The 24,673-nt window shown below is 39.2% G+C and overlaps 1 protein-coding gene across 1 annotated transcript in view; it reads left to right on the top strand.

Moving 5' to 3' along the window:
- The first annotated feature begins 312 nt into the window (after window positions 1-312).
- LOC126380106 (uncharacterized) overlaps window positions 313-24,673 on the top strand; it is a 34,718-nt gene continuing 10,357 nt past the window's right edge. The window contains exon 1 of the mRNA XM_050029338.1: window positions 313-634. Coding sequence (XP_049885295.1) covers window positions 419-634 — 216 coding nt within the window. The 5' untranslated portion in view covers window positions 313-418. The remainder of the gene's footprint in view (window positions 635-24,673) is intronic.

Below are 24,673 nucleotides of genomic sequence, written 5' to 3' on the forward strand. Positions count from 1 at the left end.
TATATTCGTAGCTATTTTACAGTAAGTAGCTAATAAATGCTTACTAGTTAAAATAATTTACAATTCATACTTTCTAATCAATGTTGAGACACATATTTTGTGGTTTTATTTATGTCTAATAATACTCGTATACTTACTAATAATAATATACCTACTTTCTGTAAAATAGTAACCAAAGACCTATACAAGGTCTTTGATAGTAACGAATTCTTATTAAAATTATAACACTGACACATGTGCTCATCTTGTATGCTAGGCAGGTGGGCGAATCACCCAAACACAACTCAGAACTCAGTTTTATCGCCACCTGAATCGCTAACGGTCGTGTCGGTCGCGGAGAAACGCGCGCGCTCCGTCTTTTTCAAATTTTAAAAATCGAACTCCTAACAATAAAATGAAACTGGCTGGAAATTAAGCGATGTTTTTGCAAAGAACGATGCCTTCGAAATTCGAGGAGGAGTTTAGCAAGCCTGTGGAGTCCATCATGAGGTGTGAGGATTTCAAGAGTAACTTCGCGAGGAGGCTCTCCAACCGCTACATCACGAGGTCACCAGTTTCTTCCCCGAAGCAAGACACTGCGTTGAAACTGCGTGTCCCGGACAATGGAACTGAAACGGACCCTGTCCAGGATAATGTGAGTCTCGTGACTTTTTTTATTATGAAACATTTTAGAAATAATTCAATAAAATTATAATCTAATTAGGTACCTTACCTACTTACATAAGAATAAATTAATGTGTTGCATATTTTGTTGATTGTCTTTTTTGCATATTTTATTTCCTGGTAGGCACTATGTTCGTACTCTCTTTGGCGTGTAACAAAGCCACGGGCGGCATTCCCTACATGGCTGGGCAAATGGGGAGCGCGCTCTCTCACCCGGTATTCTCGTTGTCACTTGCTAGATTGTATTTTTTGTGGCACCAGAGAAATTGAGCGTTTTTTGGCCGCCGCTGACCGGGTCATGATTAACGGGGTTCCTTAGTGCGCTAAGTTTTTGTGATCATTTTACTCTATTTATTTGGTTGATGTTACACACAAATATAACAAGTGAAAGTGCTCAATATAGCTGCGCGCGCGCCGGTAGCAACTTAATAAAAACACCGGCCAAGTGCGAATCAGACTCGCTTGTCGAGGCTTCCGTACCATCACGTAATTCTTTTTTGTCTTGTTTACCAATGTGGACTTTTTGGACCTCCAGCCTATTCTGATATAGGTCCATTATGTTTATGTTGTTGTACTTGTAACTCTGCCCACCCCATTAGGGATTACCGACTTGTTCCAATCATACCGGTTTTTATGTTCAAGTACATACCGGTTTTTATTATTTATTGTTTTAGTTTTCATACCAGTTTTGACGAATGTGTATTTAACTTGATATCTTCAATGTCCATGAGAAAGATCTAGATAGACAGACAGATAGACGGGCAACAAAGTGATCCTATCAGTTATAATGGTGCCGTTTTTCTCTTTTTACGTGCGGAACCCTGAAAATGTTATTTTTAAAGGAAAAGTTGACAGTTATTAATAATAGTATTTGACAAAAGTGGTAATTTCTGTGGGTAATTTGTACAATTATATTACTGTCATTATGACGGAATACTATTATACCTATTTAGAGAGCCGTGGAAGCCCAGTTCGTAGAACGCTTGCCTCTCACTTTGAGGTCGCAGGTTCGAATCTAGCACAAGCCTAAACCAATGAATTTGTTTTCGAATTCATGTTTGGATCGTAAATGATTATCGCGTGCGGTGAAAGAAAACATCGTGATGAAACCCACATTGCCAAGAAATGCATTTCCGGTGAGTGACCTAACCTGTATTGGGCTGGTATTTCCTTCGCGGGTTGGAAGGTCAGATATCACGTAGCTTCCAGGATTTTTCCCGGTTAAGGCTGCAGTCTCCGCTAAATTGAGTCGTTGCGAGTTTTCGGTGATCATAATTTTCGTTTTTGAAACAATGTTACGATATTTCTTTGACTACCGTTTATTGTAAGTACAAAAATACGATATAAGCAGTAAGCATCGTGTATATTTATGTACTTACAATAAACCAACTAAATGTAGTTTATAAAAATATGGGTCTATTATAAGTGATAAACCCATATTTTTGTATTTACAATAAACCAGCTAAATGTAATTTTAAAAAAATATGGGTCTATTATAAGTGATAAGCCCATATTTATGTACTTACAATAAACCAGCTAAATGTAATTTTAAAAAAATATGGGTCTATTTTTTGTAATAAACCGATATATTTTATGTACTTACAATAAACTAAATAAATGTAATTTAAAAAAATATGGGTCAATTATTGGAAATTAACCCATATATTTTATGTACTTACAATAAACTAAATAAATGTAATTTAAAAAAAATATGGGTCTATTATTGGAAATTAACCCATATATTTTATGTACTTACAATAAACTAGCTAAATTAAATGTACTTTAAAAAAATGTGGGTCTAAGTAATAGTAAGTACTGTAAGTACTATTACTTATAGTATTTAGTACTAGAAGTAGTACATTTAGCTGGTTTATTGTAAGTACTTACATAAATATGGGTTTATTACTTATAATAGAATCATATTTTTTTAAAGTAAATTTAGCTGCTTTACTTACATAAGATAAATCAAACGGCTCTCTTCCGGCCGGCAAATAGGGAGCGCTGAAGGCTCTCACCCGGTACAACGTTTAAGACAACAGGCCTGAGGGTGCCCAGTTGTTAAAGTAAGCGAGCAGTCCTTACTTCTTTAAATGATTGGTTAAACAAATATTAACAACATACATACATACATACATACATACATAAACTCACGCCCGTAATCCCTAATGGGGTGGGCAGAGCCACAAGTAATCAAAGACAACTTGCAGCCACTGTTGATACGATGTCGTAAGCTGGATATGATGAACCTTATGGTGATAAGGGATCAGCCTATCGCCCATAACATTAGTCCATCATGTTAGATGACACAATCCCTCTGTCGGTTTTTACGACATGCCCGGGAAGAGCAGCTGAACGTTTTCTATGTTTTTTATTTGCTCCCAGAACAGCATAGAAGCACAAATATTAACAAGGTGTATAATTTTCAGCTCCCTTGTTGGTACTTATGACCTATTTTTTGTTAAGTTTCGCAAACAATGGCGGCACACGTATTGTATGCAACAACAATAGATGCTACTGTGTCATAATTACCTTCACAAGCTCAGTGTATATTATATAAATGCCCAAAGATATACCCTTCTACTTCTTCTTCTAATCATTTTGTCCCCTGTTCGGTCCCCTTACCTTATTTTTTGGGGTGCCTATCGCATACCGTACCGCGGGGGCAGCGAGAGGATTATGTCGTAACCTGAAGACTATGATCCAATCCAATTCACATACCTATGATCCAAACATGAATTCAAACTCACAAAGTCTAATTTAGTGGATTAGAGCCCGAGCTACGATTCGAACCCAAAACGGAGTTATGGAAGATTTTTGACACGCTGCTCCACTGCAGGCTCCACGATGGCTGTGCTTAACATACCCTCCGAAGCAGAGAACCACCTTACTTTTTCGGACAATCAGATGATTCAAGCCTGCAGTGTCCTTACCAAATAAAGTGCAGTCTCATAAAGTGATTTCGTATGCGCCATGCCCCCTCCGGTTGATTCCGAGGCCTGTGCCCAGCAGTGGGACTTATATAGGCTGTTTATATGTATGTTGTGTTATGTATAACAGGTGGATCAAGCGGGTCCTGTTTGACGGGTAAAATGTCTAGCCAATACACAAGAGGTCAAGACCTTTTGTGTATTAAAAGGTCATGAAACTCAGAATAGTACAGGATCCCACCATAGAACGACCTTCACCGAGCTGGTTAATGGATGAAAGGTATTTTATGTTCATGGCTCGCTAGGACCTCTCTGTCGCATGTACTCACTCGCAGCAATATTTAACTTTATAAAATTCGGCAACCGGAATTCAGGACTGATTTTTCGAAGGCAACCCTATACCACCGTGTTCGTAATTAAATAATCTTAACATAACACAACATAACAAATACTTTATTGCACAAACAGGAAAAAACAAAATCAAAATCTTTCATTTATTTAAATATTAATTATCCAGCCCTGTGCAAGTTACTAATATCGATTTACCTGTTTAAATACCTAATAAAATGCGTAATGGTCGTTGCGAAACTGACGTTTATTTTTATTTTTATTATAGCTCAATAGATGGCGTTAGTAGTAAAAATATAGATTATTTAGATATAATAATTTTAACAATACCTGCCTACCCAACACTATGGGCTTTATTGCATATACTATGCGCTTCATACTTTCGATGGGTATGGAATGTGTCTATTAACCAAACCGGTGATATATTTGAAAAAAGAAAAAAAATATTGTCATATTTAATTGAATATAAAATACTTTTCATAAATTAAGCAGTTCGGTGAAAGGTCGTTCTATGGTGGGATATTAGACTATAAGGGATAAGCCACGCAGTATATTTATAATAATATGTAAAATAATGGATTCAAGCGAATCGAAAGGATTTAGAACGTAACGTTTCGGTGTGATGTGCGATCGACTATAGAACGTAATACCGGAAGGCATATTAAACAAGATAGACAAAATGTTTACAAAACGCGTAAACTAGGGCACATCATGGCCGCTAGTAGCAAAAACAAGAATTATACATTTCCGAATATACCAATATCATTATGTGATAAAATCTTCTCACGGTCATTTTATCGATTCTCACTATATAATTATGTCGTTTTATCTATATGTGAACCCAAATAAATCATGTCGCTCTGTCAAAATACACGAACGAAATCACGTGCCATTGTTAGGGAAAAAAAACTTATCGATTTTGACAAAAAATATTCTATCGATTGATAATGTTACCACATCGAAGCAATTCATCTAAGAAAGCAATATTGCTTTTTGACATTAAAATTTGTTTGCATTGCGCACTTACTTTTATATGCGAAAATATCAAATTGCAATAATTGATTTCTTAGATGAAATGCTTCGATGTGCCCCCCAGTTCTTATCCTGAATCTAAGTCTATGCGATCGGCGAGTCGGGGACACACACACACACACACCTGTGGAGTTATGGGATATATAATGTTTACCTAAATGATAAAAATGCCTGGCATTACATGTGTTCCCGGGTAATAACCCGGGAACGAATGAATACATTCGTTTTAAAATTAACTTGTTGACAATCATCCGTCCCTTTCCTTTTTGGCGAATAAGAAAATGACGGGTATAACTTAAAATAAAATTAGGAGGTGTCTGCAGGAATCGGGGCCGATGGAGTGAGACCAAGTTAAATTAATTAAGTATAATCAGTCATTCGACAAGAGCGTGGCTCTTAAATTGATGATGATGAATCAGTCATTACCACCACGCTCTAGTCGAAGTAGCATTCTCCAAGCTACTTTTTAGGGAAAATTGGGCAGTGGTTTCCCTCTTGCCTTCCGCCCCAACCTTCATAAATCATTACCAACTAAGGTATTTTTAAACTATCAATGGTGCTAATTCCTGTAAATACCATCTAATTTTATTTTAAGTTATATCTGTCATTTTCTTATCCGCCGAAAAGGAAAGGGACGGGTAATCGACAAGCATAAAATTTATGGAACACACGTCAATTTTAAGCACAAATCTAAACCAACCGTCTAAAAATTTTACATCCGTCAATAACCCTACACAGTTAAGTAGACAGCACGTCAAACGGATTGCATACCAGCGACGTACCTTTTGAAAATGACGGATATAACTTAAAATAAAATTAGGCGGTGGCTGCAGGAATCGGGGCCAATGTTGTCCGACATTCCTCAAAATACAACTTCAAAATTCATACTCACGACTATTGTTGACGAGAATTATTAAACATCCTAAATAACAAGAGCGACGAAATAGCAACAAGGAGACGATGTACGTCCCACTGCTGGGCACAAGCTCCCCCCCATTCGCCCCTAGCATCTATCATCCCTCCCTAGAATTACACCGTTCCTCCGTGGTCCAGTGGTTGAGCGTTGGGCTCACGATCCGGAGGTCCCAAAGTTATCACAAAAATTGCTTTGTGGTCCCTAGTTTGGTTAGGACATTACTGGCTGATCACCAGATTGCCCGAAAGTAAGATGATCCGTGTTTCGGAAGGCACGTTAAGCCGTTGGTCCCGGTTACTACTTACTAATGTAAGTAAGTAGTCGTTTCATGAGCCATGTCAGGGGCCTTTGGCGGCTCAATAGTGACAATAGAAGAATAATTATACCGTTTCCCAGAGTCTGCTTACCTAACCTGAAGATTTGACAGGCGCGGTGTTTACAGAAGCGACTGCCAGCCTGACCTTCCAACCCAATACAGGTTAGGTCACATACCTCTGAAAACGCATCTCCCAGGAATGTGGGTTCCCTCACGATGTTTCCATTGAATTGACGTGGATTACCAACCTCATCAACCCTGGTGTCAAGGTTACTATTGAGCCGTCAAAGGCCCCTGAAATGGCTCAGGTAACGACTACTTATTTACATCGGTAAGTAGTAACCGGAACCAACGCCGTAACGTGCTTTTCGAAGCATGGTTCATGTTAATCTCGAACAATCAGGTGATCAGCCTGTAATGTCCTAGCCAAACTAAGGATCACAACGTGATTTTTGTGATATGTCCTCACCGGGTTTTGAACCCAGGCCCTCCGGCTCGTGAGCCCACGCTCAGCCACTGGATCACAGAGGCCTTTACGCTTGACTGAAATCAAATAAATTGCCGATAATAACACCTTTGATTATTTGTACTGGAATAGTGTAGACGTAAATGTACAAGTATAAAGCAAGTTAATTCTTTGGCGGAAGTGGCATAGCAATCGCTTTGTGCGTTGTTGCGTTCTCGCGATATGAAAGGTAGATAGGCCGCCATTGTTTCTCCGCCTATCTCCTTCGGCGTTACGATACACGTGAGAAATATGAGATTTATCGCCAATTAAAAAGCCCCCTCGAAAAACTCCATAAAACCCCCTTTTTGCTAGGTTGGAAGCGTTATAAAAGCGATCATAATCACGCGAACTTTGAATTGATCTTTACAGTCTATTTAGTATTTCCTCGTCGTTTTATAGCAAAAATTACGTAAACGTCTTTTTGAAAAATCATATTTATATGTGATTTAAAAAAAACCATTTCACTTTTTACCTGGATTGAAACTAGCATTTTGCGTGCTTTTGTTAGCAAAAATGTGACTCTAGCCATAGAGGCGGCCAATCGGCTCGCCACAAGGAACACTTCAGAATCACGATACCGACCCCGCCGGCGGCGTGGTTTACGTTTTCCCTCATTTAGCGCTTATCACTAATTTGTTCAAATATTTTCCTCTCATACTATAGACAACATGCCATGAGGTTCGCACCCAACAGGGTACCCTCAGGCCTGTTGTCTTAAATTTTGTACCGGGTGCGAGCAATCAGCGCTCCCCATTGGTCCATCTAAGTAGTTAATGCCATTTGCGGCAAATCTACAATAAGTCACGTTAAAAAAAAAGATAGCAAAAATCACATCTGAATGAGATTTTTCAAAAGGCGCTTACGTTTTTTACTCTGTGGGTTTGGACGCTTTCATGTTGAAATGAGTTTAAAAACATGTTTATAAATGGTACAATGGGTGGTAGGATTCCCATAGTTCGGAGAGGAGCCATTAAAATAATATTATAGTTATTTAAATTCTCGTTGTAGGCCTCACTGGCAGCGACTGAATGGCGGGCGGGTGATAAAATAGGAAAAGTATAAACTAACAGATGCTAAGGTCGGAACACGAAAGCCTAGGCGAAATATCCGAAATCAAAATCAAGATAGGCAATTAAAGAAAGGGCCTTAGTCAAGTTGCAAACGATTACGAAAAACTATGTAAGATTGATTGTGGGATTCTTCTTCTTATCGTGTGGGTTGTGACTAAAGCATAAGACCCGAGGGGGTGAGGTACGAATACGAATTAATGCGGGCCGGAGAGATACCCTTCTATACCTACTCTCGTCTTATAATGAAATTAAGTAAGCGCGATCTTGAAAAACATTCAGATGTGATTTTTGTTAACAAATCCTCGCAATAGATTTCTAAAGAGGTAAAAAGTGGGCTCAATTTGTGGGCTTAATTAAAATAACTTAAATTAAATAATAAAAAGACAATATAATAAAAAGTTTATTTATTAATATTTTTTATATATTATTTTGTTTATTAAAGATTTTGTAGAACAAAATCTCTTAAAAATGTGTTTGTTCAAAAATGTGCTTATGTGGCTCTAGTTTTATTGTCTTTGGGTCTGCAACTTGGCTTTTTAAAAGATTGTAGCCTAAGGGAGGTACTAATAAACTAATCTCAGCTGAGACTGCCCTCAAGATCATGCTCAAGTCCCTGTTTTTATATGAGAACTGTCACATTGACACGATCTTGAGAGCGGCCTCAAAGATGAAGTTAGTTAATTTATACCGCCCTTAGTCGATCGCCTGTCGCCCCTACTAGGGCAGGTGGCGGAGATGTCCGTTGCACAACGTCCGGAAGGGAAAATGTCATCCGACGCGCGCAGGGCAGGGGCCGCGCCGCATGCGCAGTAATGGATGTATTTACGTCATCACCGGACCGTTACGAAAGGTTAGTTTAGATCAGTTTAACTCCCCTTACACTTTAAACAACTGCAAAAAGTTTATCTAACGTTGTAAATGTATTTTTAAAATAAGTACTTTGTTTATTTGTCTGGGAGTAAGAAAAACTCGAAACAAGAGGTTCCGTTTAGAACATAGACATAGTATAAGGAATAAATATATATATATATGTATATATAATACGTAGGTATAGAACGGCAACCTTCCGCTCCCCACCAGCGGCTGAGCTAGGCTTACCTCACCCCCCCGAACATACTTTTCAATCGTATGGCGTCAGACGTCACACGCAGATAGATGCGCGTGTACGGTCACGAGCATTAATATGTATACAATTTGGTACCATGTCACAATAACTTTTTTGACAAATTGAACTGTAAGTCTCACTAAATGTCAAATATGTTAGTGCGACAGAGTCCTAAAGTGGGTACATTATATTGCTCATGACTACGATAACGTCGATGTGTAGTGTCTGTGTAAAACGAGGTGTTTTGTATGAAGTGTCTGGGGTGTGATAGATGTTTACCAAGATTTTGCGGGATTTTGCGAAATTCACCTCTAAAGGTGGTAAAGTTTATAACGAAACTTCTATAGTTTCCATAATATTTTCCATAAGTCGCGGGTTTCGCGATTTTAAAACTATCTACTAGAAGTTTCATTATATACTTTACCACTCATTTTTATCACCTTAAGAGGGGAATTTCGCAAAATCCCGGAAAATCTTAGTAAGCATTTATGTCACACCCCAGACACTTCAAACATAACAGCTCGTTTTACACACTATACGTACATTGACATCCTCTTCTTCTATACATAATATGTATATAATATATAATGCCATCATCCCATTAACGTCCCCACTGCTGGGGCACGGGCCTTCCCTATGGATGGATAGGGAGAACGGGCCTTAAACCATCACGCGGGCCCGGTGCGGATTGGTGGTTATTAACGACTGCTAATGCAGCCGGGACCAACGGCTTATCGTGCCTTCCGAAGCACGGAGGAGCTCGAGATGATTTTTTTTTGTGGTCACCCTATCTATGACCGGCCTTTGCGAAAGTGGCTTAACTTCAACAATAGCAGATCGAGCGCGTTTACCGCTGCGCCACCGAGCTCCTCATATAATGCCAATATTATAATTAATTACGTAAACGTAATTTAGATATATATATATATATATATATATATATATATATATATATATATATATATATATATATATAATTATATATCTGTCTGTCTGCCGATGTTAATGAGGAAAGAATTATAGAAGCCAGGGTCTTCCGAAAGCCATGTATTATCAAGTTCCTGTATGCGCGGAACTGGATACGTATTTTACTCTTCTTTCCGTATTTAATGCATCGATAACTAAATGAGTAATTATTCTCCTTCGTTATGCTTAATTAGCTGGTTAGTGACGTTATTAAGCACGTATGTTTGTTCACTGCCGTAATATTAGAACACGGTATGCCAAAAGATTGTAATTTGACTTCTATACGCTTTGTCGCAACAGGAATACTCTTGTCCACTGTATTTATATATATAAAAAAAAAACAAATACAAGTACTTATGTATTGTAAAAATAGATGAGAAGTATTTTTTACAATACATAAGTATTAAAAAAAAACAATACATCAATCAATACATTCGAAATAATTTCGAATTTCGACTTTGAAATTCGAAATACTTTCCAATTTTTGTTCAACAAAACACGAGTGGGTATATTTTTAAATCACATTTGAATTTGGAACATGAAAATAACCATCAATTATTATCCATTGAGGGACTTTATAACCGTCCTGTATAATGTAGACGTGTAGGTATGTGTATGCATTCTCTTTGCTTATTTATCACAAGATGGCAAATACTCGTACGATGAATGTCGCCATTTTTATGTGTACCTAACGTTATAGAGCAGCATATTGCTTGGAGCTGACTCCAGTATACACCATCTATGTTTATTTTAAGTTATACCTTTCATTTTCTTATCCGCCGAAACGGAAAGAGACGGGTAATCGACAGGCATAACATTTATAGAACACAGGTTGATTTTATGTACAAATTAAAAAAAAACCGTCTCAATTGTTTTAATAGTTAACATATAAGTAGGTACTTACATAAACTTTATTAAAAGCAATACATAGAAGACAATAAATAATGAAGAATACGTACATAACTACCATGTATTTTTTTTAACGAATTTAGTCAAATAAAAATAGAAAAAAAATTAGAAATAGTGTTTTATTATTATTATTTGTATGTCGTTTCTATATGTCGGGTAGGGTGGAGCGAAAATATATGAAATAAAAAAAATTTTTTTTTTCTTCAACGGCATAGCGATGAAAAGTTGTCTTGTTATATACAAAACAAACATAGAAAATATCACACAATTATCTTAACGTTTTGAGGTGCCCCAGCAGGGATGAGAAACCAACGAAAATCATTTTTTTATGTTTTAATTATTTATTACAAAAAATATCCAGTAACATTAAAAATACAGTTTAAATATTATTAATAATTATAATAAAAGCGTAAGGATGTGATGACCCCCATCGCCCCTGGTGAATTCATCAGCGTACCTGGTGAATTCAACAGTGCAGTCAGTCTCCGCAGGCCAGCTTGTGGCGAGCTGTTGGTGAGTGACGACACCACGGAGCTGAGATCCCCCGAGAGTCGGTCAGGCCCTCCGTCTCCGGCTTGCTTTCACTGGCCGACCGGAGTGGACCCCAGCGGGGGCCGCAGAACCCTCACCTCTGACTTGCCTTCATTGGCCGGCCAAAGTGGGGCGTTAGAGCTATACGCTCGCAGGGTGGAAGTGAAAGATGCATAATGCATAAGTCGCGAGTTGGTGAGGCGGGTAAACCGCCTCGCAGAAAGCGGTGTACACCTCTCGACACCCTGAGCTGCTCACAACCATGTTGTTGCCTTGCCGTCCAGTCGCGTTGGCTAGATAGGTGGCCCATCCAGTGAGTGGCGAGTCACTGCCTGCTCATTTTATCCATGTTTACCAACATTGGTCGAGCAGGCGCCATAGTCCCCCATAGCTCCAGTATCCCGGTCCACTAACCTCCAGCCCAATAGCCCAGTTCCCTTTGTTCCCATAATCTGCAATAGTCCTACACGAACCGGGGATTGTCTTTGGGTGCACTCCCATAGTGTATCCAGGGATAATCGCCGGTTGGTGTCACACCACATTTAGATTAAACTGTCTTAAGGGGCCTCTACGTGTTGGCTTCGGCCCCACGCACGCCTTCCAAAAGTCCGGGACTCCATAGGCCCGAGATATGGAAACGACATACAAATAATAATAATAAAAACATTTTTTACAATTTCCTTCAAGGTTTCATCAGACAAATTTGAAGTTAGTGGTGGCTCAGTTATTTCACAGTCACGCCACAAAATAATGTCAGTATAGTCTTTAGCATCGAAATTGAACACCGGCACCTTCAATTTTCGAAGTCCTCGAGTATTCTGTGATCTTGCTTTTATAATTCTTCGATATGCCATATCTCGGATAGCCTCTCTGTCATCGCCAAGCATGGCAATGAGGATATTTTTTTGGATGACCGAAATATCCATTTCGTTAGATTACTTTGTCAATAATAGCCTTCATATCGGAGTTCAAATAGCGTCTAAGAGTTTGTCACAGGTGCTTAGCCCCGTCGATGCACGAGGAATTACATTTTATTGTAAACCACATCGGTCCATAAACTTTCATTTTGTACGTGGCTAATACCACTAATTTTTCTTCAGGGTCAGTTTTTGTGGCATACAACCTTTGAATTCGATTAGCTGTTGTTAGCCATCTAGAATGGTTAAGGAGTCCAGGTTCTATATTAGCTAAATCAGAAGTAAATAATATACCAGTACTGATAGCGGTCATAATATCGTATAGATACTTTTGGTCGATACTCAGCTCTGTCCTAACAATTTCAGGCAATATTGTGGGTATAACGGAGAATGCTACTATCGGCATTGTTTGACAAATTTGTAATTAAGACCCAATGGTACCTGAAAAGCATTTCGGCCCTGTAGTTTTTCCATCTAATTGTAATAACAAATGTCGCAGTGGTAATTCATTAGAATGCAACTTAGGATGCAAATGAACGCCAAACAAATGAATTGCTGTAAGCGCACGAAATTACTAAATGTCACTAGATGGGTGTTTGGGCGCGGACGAGGGGCATTTCGCCGAAATACCCCTCCCCCGCGTCCCGCTTCCTTAGAGGGTCAATACGCATGTTTCTACCGGTAATAACTGTCCCTCGGGTGTTTTATAAAATGTTTGCGATGTTTTGAAAAATTTTGGCAAAACTCATAATTTGCCTAAATTTTTCAAAACTTTATGACGATGGGGGCACCTCGAAACATAGCTTAAGCCAATAGATTTTTTTTGTGCTTAATGTTGACCTGAAATAGCAACTTTTTACAGGTATACCGAAGCGAAAAAAAACAAAAAATGAAATCGCTCCACCCTAATGTCGGGCCTATGGAGACCCGGACTTTTGGAAGGCGTGCGTGGGGCCGAAGCCAACACGTAGAGGCCCCTTAAGACAGTTTAATCTAAATGTGGTGTGACACCAACCGGCGATTATCTATGCTATGGGAGTGCACCTAAAGACAATCCCCGGTTCGTGTAGGACTATTGCAGATTATGGGAACAAAGGGAACTGGGCTATTGGGTTGGGGGTTAGTGGATCGGGATACTGGGGCTATGGGGGACTATTTATTAAAATACGTACTATTTCCATTGAAAAAGGTGGCAACCCTATTACCAGCCACAACGACGTGTGAATTCATGGAATGTGAGGTCGAGACGTCGGCGCATGATTTTAAGGAGTGTCACACTCTAGATAAACTGATAACGTGATATTGACGAGTAGGCATGCAACTTTAGCTAAAAAGTAAAAAAAAAGAAAAGATTGATTCGTTTATCCACTGAGTTTTGTCCCACATTAAATCCTAGGTCGTCCCAGACAACAATCCAGCTCTACAGGTGCATCCAAACAGCAGCAAGTTTGAATCCCCATACATATTGCGGCAGCTTTTACACAGGAACCGTATTGGATATAGGCTTCGAAGCAAACTTTCGATGTAGGATACTTTCGATATAAGGTGCTTTCTTCGTCAAATACTTCGATGTGAAATATTTGATCAGAAAACTTTCGATGAAGAATCATTTATATGAAGCAAACCTTCGATACTAAGCACCTTCGCTGTAGTGACCTTTCGATGCAAAGTGTTCGATGTTACGACCATCGATGTTTTTACTTACGATTTTATAATCCGGACCCCTCTTTTTTTATCGTTGGGAAATGCGTTACGCATACCACGCCGCCCGGGGGGGCGGGGGGGAGGCAATGATGTGGTTATGTGGGACTCCCCGGGTGTCGCCACCCGGTATACCCACTAAAACCCAACGGTGTTCCTCCTTTCCGCCGTGTGGCGGGGATACGGGAACGCAATTGCACAGAACCGCGTCCCCGCCGGCGGATGCCCTTTGGGGCCCAGCGCCCATGGGAGCGCGTCAAGCGCCTCCCCCTCCGCCGAGGGCTGCCCGGTACACTTGGGGAGCCCTACAGCACGGGAATCCGGACCCCTCTTTGCCAGCTATGTTTAAGTCCCCTGTAATAGGGGGCGAGCCTGTTGCTATAACATAAAATATATTTGTATTGTAAAATATGTGTAACAAAATAACCAACATCAAGAGAGTAATAAACACTCAACGCGTTCGTTGTATGTTATTTTATTGTGGTTGTTCGTTTTATTATATGACCAAAGAATTTATATTAAAATGGCTTCGTTGCCAAAGCGTTGCCAACATACACATACATACATAAACTCACGCCCGTAATCCCTAATGGGGTGGGCAGAGCCACAAGTAATCAAAGACAACTTGCAGCCACTGTTGATACGAATTCCAAAGATGGATATGAAAATGAAGATGGATATGGAAGCGTTGCCAAGTGTGTTTTAAATGGACTAGTTTCCGAAATAAATAGTTTGAATTTGAATTGAATTTACCTGACATTTCAATATGGTTTGGCGATTGTCGCCGGCGACGTGGCCGTGGCGTTTCAGTGAATTTGGCACTTATGGCCCTAATAAGAAGTTACCCCAGACACCGCCACTATGGATCCGCAACGCTGTCATTAAGTCCATTTCATACCAGTTAAAACATGTGAATGTTGTAAGTTTCCGTGATATATCGTGTGTCCATTTATCTGTATAATTGCGCCACATAGTCAGGTAGAAATGACCCCAAATTGCCTTTATATCTGTAATTTAAAATTATTTATTGCAAGTTGTAAAATATTTGATGTGATCAGGCAGAGTTAATGATTTCTGATGATTTGAAATCTTATAAAGAATCTCATTGGTTTTAGGTCTCGTAAATAGGCTAGATCTGGTCTCAGCTTGGAATGCTACATACATACATACATAAACAGCCTATATACGTCCCAATACTGGGCACAGGCCTCCCCTCAATCAACCAGAGGGGGTATGGAGCATACTTCACCACGCTGCTCCAATGCGGGTTGGTGGAGGTGTTACTACGGCTAATAGCCGGGACCAACGGCTTAATGTGCCCTCCGAAGCATGGAATCATCTTACTTTTCCGGACAATCGAGTGATTCAAGCCTGCAAAGTCCTTACCAAACAAAGGACAGTGTCACAAAGTGATTTCGACAATGTCCCAATCGGGAATCGAACCCGGACCTGCAGATCGTGAGCCTAACGCTTTAACCACTAGACCACGGAGGCTGTTAATTGGAATGCTATCCGAGGCAAGACGATAAGTCACGTCACAAAAATAGTTTATATAAGTAAGTAATGGCCTTGATTCCTGCAGAAGCCTCCTAATTTTATTTTAAGTTATACCCGTCATTATCTTATCCGTCGAAAAGGAAAGGGACGGATGATTGACAACTGTTAATTTTAAAATGAACGATAGGATGAATGAATAATCCGAAAGAATCAAATAGGTATCTCGCTGGTATGCGAACCGTTTGACGTGTGCTGTCAACTTAATTCTGTCCGGCTATCGGCCAATATGAAAATATTAGAGGGTTGTTTTAGATTTGTGCCTAAAATTGACGTGTGTTCTATCAATTTTATGCGTGTCGATTACCCGTCCCTTTCCTTTTCGGCGGATAAGAAAATGACAGATATAACTTAAAATAAAATGAGTTGGTGTGTACAAGTATCGGGGCCAGTATGTACATATTAAAGTACTACAAAAATTATGGTGTACGTACTTATAATGAAAACGTCTTTAGCGCCTATTTGTAAAATCACATTTGGAAGTTATTTTTGTTAACTAAATCTCGAAAAATATTGTAGTCTCAATTTTCAAATTATTTGAAAGAATTTGAGGTTTTGACAAAGAAAATAAAATTAGAATTGAATAGTTTCCTAGGTCAAAGATAATTATGAAATTCTGATTACTAAACAAAGACCGATCTAAAGGTTACAAAAAACGTTTTCTTTTTTCTATTTAATTTTAATATTTATGAATTTTAGTCAAGAAAAATGTAACATTAAGTACGACATTTTATCACGTTTTTCTATGACGTCACAGTGTGCTTTTTCATACAAATTCCATAGTAATTTCGTGTTTTGACGTTTAGTAAAAAGTAACTGATTTGACTAGTTGAAGACTACTCTATTTTTAGTTTTTTTTTTAAAAGGGCGGTTACGTGGTTTTTAGCAAAATACAGCCAAGCAAAGAGGTTACTAATTATCTGTCTTAAGATTTTTCTTACCACGACGGCTAACTCCTAAACATCACTATTTCTGAGAAATATTTGTCTTTTTTCGTACTTTATAGAGCGTGATTTTTCCGTAATCGGGTTTAGGTCACCGAAATGGACCTGTGTACCTAGTCTACTGTTCATAGACGGGTGTTCACGCCCACGCCTCAACGGTACGAACCGTTCACCATTGTTTACAAACTGTGAACTCCAGAGCTACTCTGTAGCAATCAACTAAAATCCGTTACATTTTAATTGCCGCTTTTATTTGCGTCACATTGGACGAATCGAATCGCCTTAGTCATATCCGCTTTTCATTTTGGCAGACCCAACATTTATTTTGTTCTAGTTTGATATTAACGTAAAGTCGGCTTTTTGGCGGGAAACGGGAACGGGAGAGTTGCTTTCTTCATTGAATAATCTAAATAATTAATACGAAATGGTGTTTTGTGGTTAATGATCGCATTAAGTTAGTCGGAAGACATTCGCGAGTGTTATTATATCGGAGTATTCAATAAACAAAGTGTATCTGCCTATTTTCGCTTCGTGCCAAGAAGCCGCTTCATAACTCGAATGTTTATTAAATGCGGACTTTTGAGTTAATTCGTTAGGGGTTCGGAGTACGAGTCTACTCCGAGGGTGGGGGCTTAGGTTTCATCATCATCACATTTCATCAATCATCAAGAAAAAAAATACGAAAGACATGGCTGTATGGGCATAGATCCCTTTGCCTTACCCTCCGGGGAAAACAAAAAAAAATATGTAAAGTCACGTCTAGTATATGAGATTAACATAAGGTGTGTCAATCCTAAGGATTTTAAATGAAGAGATTGAAAACTGAAGACAAGGCTCAGGCCTATTTTCAAATCGTCTAAAGTCAAGGCTGTATGGTCCTCAAATCTTTGCCTGTCTTATAACATACATTTTATAACTGTCACTGTCAATTGTCTTCCGAATACATCCCGCTTAGGGGCGGTACTGATAAGTATCGGCTTTACTCTAGCCATAGAGGCGGCCAATCAGCTCATGACACCAAACACTTCAGGACCCCGATACCGACCCGCCGGCGTGGTCGACGATTTCCCTCAATCAACCGACGCTCAAATATTTTCAAATATTTTTCCTCTCAGACGACGCCCTGAGCCGAGGTTCGCGCCAAACTGGCCACCCTCAGGCCTGTTGTCTTAAACGTTGTACCGGGTGAGAGCCTTCAGCGCTCCCCATTTGTCCAGCCAAGTAGTTGATGCCATCTGCGGCAAACGTACTATAATTAAAGCACATAATAACGGGTTCTTACCGCGTTTAAATGGGGATATGAAACTCCCGATAGACGTACAACAATACAACGCAAACGTACAATGTATAAACGTACAATATGCCACGTCATAAAAAAAAATGACATAATCGTTTGCAACTTAGCTAAGGCGCCTGGCCGGACAAATGATAGTCTGCATTTCGCAATTTTTAGATCATTTTAAGTATTACGAAAGTAGAACGAAATTAATTAAAAAATCCATAATGTATACGTATTTAGGAACAGGTGAAGTAAGTCATTTATTTTACCGGTTTCATAATTAAACAATATTAGATTACGTGTTGCTAATCACGTAGGTAAATACATGGTTTAAGAAGACCTGCCGGGTCTGCATGACAACCGCGACGCGCGTCGCGAATTATATTGAGCGCTTCGACCAATAAACGATACGAATGCTTTGTACATAGATGGACGTCAAACGGCTATTGCCGCGGTTGCCGTGCAGAGCCTATAGGAGGGTTAAAAAGGCCACATCTAAGAAAGCAATTTTGCACTTTGACATTTGCGCATATAAAAGTAAGTGCGCAATGCACACAAATGTCAAATAGTAATATTGCTTTCTTAGATGAATTGCTTCGATGTGGCCATTTTAACCCCTCTTTTATCGATATGACTAAGTGTCATCGTCCCTCCAGCATTATACCGTTTTTCAAAGGGTCCGCTTACCAAACCTGAAGATTTGACAGGTCCGGTTTTTACAGAAGCGACTGCCTGTCTGACCTTCCAACTGATGGGCAACCAGCCCAATACAGGTTAGGTCACATACTCAGGAATGTGAGTTTCCTAATGATTGATAATCATTTATGATCCAAACATGAATTCGAAAACAAATTCGACAATCATTGGTTTACGCCTGCTGGATTCGAACCTGCGACCTCAAAGTGAGAGGCAAGCGTTCTATTAACTGGGCTTCCACGGCTCTACTAACTGTAGATAGTTAAAAGCAAGTGCGTAATGCAAACAAATGTCAAATAGAAATATTGCTTTCTTGGATGAATTGCTTCGATGCGGCCATTTTAACTCGCCAGGTATACTCCTAACTAAGTCAGGAAAATAATAATACAATTGAAGAACACTGTTGGTCTTAATTCCAACTCTAACGCCGACTAATAAAAGCCATTAGCAAGTCGTACGTGATCGGTTTACATTGAATGCTGGGAACGAACCCGCGACCCGGCAAGCCATTCCCTGCTTTGCAGTAGCTAAGCGCTTTATAATCACTTTGACATGGAAGACTTGCGCTAAGGAGGACAGAAGGCAAGTATTATTATTATGGCAATGTTATGTAGACATTATTTTTCTATCTTGTGGGTTGTCAGGTGAATTACCAACCTCATCAACCCTGGTGTCAGGGTTATTATTGAGCCGCCAAAGGCCCCTGACATGGCTCATGTAACGATTATTCACTTACAGTAAGTAGTAACCGGGACCACCGAGTTAACGTGCCTTCCGAAGCGCGGATCATCTTACTTTCAGACAATCAGGTGATCAGCCTGTAATGTCCTAAGCAAAAGATTTTTGTGATATGTCCACACCGGGATTCGAAGCCGGGAGCTCCGGATCTCAACCCCTGGACCACAGAGGCCGGACAGGGCCTTTCTAGGCTACGTTCCCCAAACGAAATATAGATGGCACTTTAAGACAGACCTTCGCGTCAGTTGGAAATGAAATGACCACAAAATCTTATCAGCTAGTGGACAAAATGCATATGACCGTATCAAAGATAATTAGCGTAGGGCCAAGGTTTGGGTACTTTACCCTACCATGCACAGAAATGACTGAAAACCAGCGCTGGATGGCGCCATAGCATATGGCTCCATCGCAGCACAAGCTGAGCCATTTCCTTTTGCCCGTATTCGTAATATTCATAATTCTCGTAGTTCTTATAGCAAATGTAAATTGTTACTGGCAATATTTTTTTATTCTTATTCTTAAATAAAAAAAACATAGAACGCATTGATCTGTGTAAAGAGAAAGTCTTTAATTAAACATTTTTTTATAAAACATCGACTAAAAACAACACCGAATTTAGTTTTGGGTTTGTAGCCATGCTAGCCTAGTTGGAAGAACGCTTGACTCTCACTGTAAGGTCATAGGTTCGGATCCAACACAGGCCTAAACCTATGATTTTCGGAATCGTTTTTCGAATTCATGTTTGCATCATAAAATAACATACACGTGCTCAGCGGTGAAGGAAAACCTCGTGAGGAAACTCACATACCCAAGCAAAGAGTTTCGGAGGTATATGACCTAAGCTGCATTGGGCTAGTTTTCTCTTCGCGGGTTGGAAGGTCAGACATAGCACGTGCGCGGCAATTTTTTCCACTCCCGATTTCATCCCTTTATTTTCGGAATAAAACTATCTCAAGTCCTGGTTCTCAAACTTCATCTCAATCGGTTTAAGCGTGAAAGATAGTAGACTGAATTACTTTCGCATTTATAATATCAAGTAGGTTTGGATTTATGTGCCCGTGTGTTACTCGTATAAAGCAGACATGAGTAAGAAGTTGCGCCTTCAAGCAGGACCAGCAACGCCTTCGTTCCATCTGGCTGGAGCCCACCTGATCAACGACCCTAACACGCATACTTGACTAAAATTATCTGGATCCGGTGACTCAGCCACTCAGGTTTTTGTGATAAAACTACACGCTTCCCTACTTATGGTAGATTGTCTACAAGCCAACTGAAGCGGAAAGGAGTAGGTAGTCATTAAGGTCTTATATTGAATTACTTAAAGACAATGGCCCCGATTCCTGCAGACACCTTGTTTAAATGTGTGTGGATTGATTATTTCACCACTCGTAGACTGTATTAAAGAAACGCTGATTGTTTTGCCACTTCGCATATAATTCAGTAATAATAGGTAATTACAAAGGTTATAAACACGTCCGACAATAAGAGAACATCGACGAATACAAAATTAATTTAAAAATAAGTAGTAAAATAATTAATATTTTTTATAACTTTTTTTTAAAAGGTATTTTTATGTTGCAATTGTCAACACACCTAATTTTATTTTAAGTTATACCTGTCATTTTCTTATCCGTTAAAAAAGAAAGGGCCGGGTAATCGACAGGCATAAAATTTATGGAATACACGTCAATTTTAAGCAGAAATCTAAAACAACCGTCTAAAAATTTTACATCGCCCAATAACCCGACAGAGTTAAGTAGACAGCATGTCAAACGGATTGCATACCAGCGAGATGCCTATTTTATTCGCCAGAGTTATTCATTCGTTTTAAAATTAACTGTTGTCAGTCATCCGTCCCTTTCCTTTTCGGCGGATGAGAAAATGACGGGTATAACTTAAAATAAAATTAGGAGGTGTCTGCAGGAATCAGGGCTATTGCAAAACTATTGCAGTAAAACCAATGTTCTAGTAGGTAATATCGTAATAATATTAATTATTTATTGTAATAATATTGTATATATACCTATTATGTAATATAATTGATTTAAACTCGAAAAGAAGCGTGGGCAATCCTCAATCCGTCTCTTAAACAAGTCAGTACAGTGTCCGGTTACTACTTACTGATGTAAGTACGTAGTCATTACATGAGCCATGTCAGGGGCCTTTGGCGGCTCAATAGTAACTCTGATACCAAAATGGAATGGAAGAAGAAGTACAGTGCAATACCATAATGTAATATGATGCAACTGAAGTGTAACAAAAATCCAGGACGTAATTATACTAGTGTCGGTTTGTTCAAGGTTTTTGAGTTACACAAATTATTCGCGTTGCGCGTCTGGTCTACTGACTCAACACACATACTGTTAGATTACAAATTAAGTGATTTATTAGGGCATTTATCAAAAAAATCAATCAACAAATCAATTACTTTTTACTGAACGTCAAAACACGAAATTACTGGGGAATTTCTATAAAAAAGCAACCTGTGACTTCATACAAAAATGTGACAAAATGGCGAACTTATTATTACTTACATTTTTCTTTATTAAAATTCATAAATAAGTTAAATAGAAAAATGAAAACGTTTTTTTTTGTCACCTTTAGGCCCATAGCACACGGCGTATTTTAAACGCGCAGACGACGCGCAGATTACGCGCGTATACGCGATTCAAACGAGATTCGATTGCAACCTTGTAACTTAAGCACACGGGGCGATCGTGAAACGCGCCTCTACTGCACGTATACGCGCAGATACAGCGATACAGACGCGCTGTAGTCGCCCGTAGCTTTTGCGTTTTGATCAGAGACTCCTCTTCTTCAGTTGTACAATGGCGTCGGTTGAGACAACACTGCTTACGTTGGCTCTAGTACTTCTTTTAAAAAGAAAAAAATGTAAAAATAATTGTGCAGTGGTGGCGTGAGCGCCTCCCCCTACCCCTACTTCGCTCCTTTGTACGCGCGTTTGTATCGCTTCAAACGCGCGTATACGCGCTTCATGCGCGCGCTTCTATCATCAATGCAAACGCAACAATCAGCGTCTACGGCGCCGAAGACGCGCGTTCCTGAAACGCGCGTCTTCTGCGCGTTTAAAATACGCCGTGTGCTATGGGCCTTAGATCTGTCTTTATTTAGTAGGTAATCAGAATTTCATAACCTATCTTTGACCTAGGAAACTACCCAATTATAATGTAGTATACTTACTAGGCATAACATATTTACCGTTTTTGATCTCATAGCTGTAGGCTGGTTATTATAAAATTGTTCCCATTGTGGTTTTGGTGGGGTTCTCACGAGCACTGAACCCGTGCTTTCATTGACCTCTGAACTGCAGATGTGGTGCGTGTAGTTCACAACATCGCATAAGATATATTCTATTGAATGTCTTGGCTCTTCTACTTTACTAGAGAGCCGTGGAAAGCCAGTTGGAAGGACGCTTGATTGTCACTTGGTTGGAATCCCAAAACCAATGATTTTCGAACTTGCTTTCTTATTCATATTTGGATCATAAACGATCACCTGGATGGTGAAGGAAACACACATTTCCGACAAGTAAGTTTCGGAGGTATTGCTTGTGCTTACAAATGATTAAAATTCTGAATTTCCTGTATTAAATAACCTCCTCTATAACTTAATATACAGTATTGTTTGTTCCGCCATGGTGTAATACCCAGGACACCTACACCGTAGTATGGCATATGTGACGCGTCAATTAACAAGGCACTGATCTAAATTAGATATTGAAAACTGAAGGCAAGGCTTAGGCCTATTTTGATCGTGAATTCCGAATATTAAATTATTAAAGACAAGGCTGTATGGTCCTCAGATCTTTGCCCGCCTTATATAAGGCGAATTTAAACAACAACAACATCGTCAGTCGACTCTAATACTGAATTCGGTCTTATATACCTATACCGTAATTTCGTTCATCGCTACAGTGTACTTTCGAACTAACGTACATTGTACTCCTATACTTCCGATCCCACATACATCGGAATTTCGTACTTCGCTGTAGTGTATGTTCGAACTGACGTACATCGAAATCGTATACTTGTGAACTAACATAGATCGGATTTCAAACTTCGAAATTCAGTATTAGAGTCTCGTCAGTCGCGACGATATACTTACATAGACATAGACAGCACAGCGCAAGATATGTATTAAAAATACGTTTTTGACTTGTGAATATGCTGTCTACAAAATGTAATAGTTTTTTTCTCTTCTAGTATATAATAGTAAGCTGTATCTTTTTAATGATACCTATAGAAATATTTATGCGCTTAGAACACGCATATAACTTAATTAGACGTACAATCAAAGAGCAAAAGTGCAGTCGCTTAGCGAATTGTTTGTAAACAGTGGTGAAATTATGAACTATTAGTTGTCAATTTATGTTTTTGTATTTGTTTTTGGTCCATTACAGAAACGACATGTAACCGGGAGGTCTTAAGTGCAACCAGTTAATTTATTACTTTGCTTTTACCTTATCGTACATATTCGCGATACTTATATTTTTTTGGATAAATACGATATGGTATATCAAAGCTGCGTTACGCTTATAAGTCGCGTCGCGTCTGCCAGACTACGGCTGCAGGACACATTATAAATACGAAAACATTGCCGGACCTACTACGAGTAGATAGAGCAACCGACGTCGACACGATCCTAACACGTGACTAGCATTTGGTTATACGGCAGAGTTAAACTAAATTATGTTATAGCAGTGGAGTATAGACTTATATCACAGATTAGGTAATACTTTATATAGTAATTTTATAGAAGCGATAATCTTCTCTCGTGTGGGTTGTAAAACCAGTGATCGACTTCGTCAACTCTGGTGTCAGGGTTATTAGTAGAGTCTAATGATTACATAAGTACTTACTTAAGTAAATAGTAGCCCGACTGCAGAACGTGCCCTCCAAAGCATCGGACCATATTACTTTCGGACAATGGGGTGATTAAACTAGGGATCAGAAAGTGGTTTCTGTGGTCTTATCCGTCGAAAAGGACGGATTGGCAGCTGTTAATTTAAAAATTAATAATCCGAAAGAATCAAATAGGCTCCTCGCTAATATGAAACCCATATGACGTGTGCTGTCCAATTAATTCTGTTGAGTTATAGGTCAAAGTTAAATTTTTGAGAGGCTTGTTTAAAACTGCGTAAAATTGACAAGTGTTCCTTAAATATGCCACCCCTTTCCTTTTCGGCAGATAAGACATGACAGTATAACTACAAATAAAATTAGATTATGTGTCTGTATTTAGCACCAACGTGCTTAATTGCATTGCCTCAAAGTTAATTCTTAAACGATTGTTTGACAACTAATACTGTGCATGATTATTTTTATTCAAATAAATAATTAACATTGCGCACTTACTTTTATATGCGCAAATGTCAAATTGCAATATTGCTTTCTTAGACGAGTTGCTTCGATGTGGCCTTTTTAACCCCCCTGTTGTATTAATCGACAATTTCAATTGCATGCGTCTTGAATATAGAGAAGTATCTATGAAAACTCTTGCGCAACGCCCAGTGCTGACATACCTACACATAGG

This window comes from Pectinophora gossypiella, chromosome Z, assembly GCF_024362695.1.
Source record: "Pectinophora gossypiella chromosome Z, ilPecGoss1.1, whole genome shotgun sequence".
Taxonomy (NCBI): Eukaryota; Metazoa; Arthropoda; class Insecta; order Lepidoptera; family Gelechiidae; genus Pectinophora; species Pectinophora gossypiella.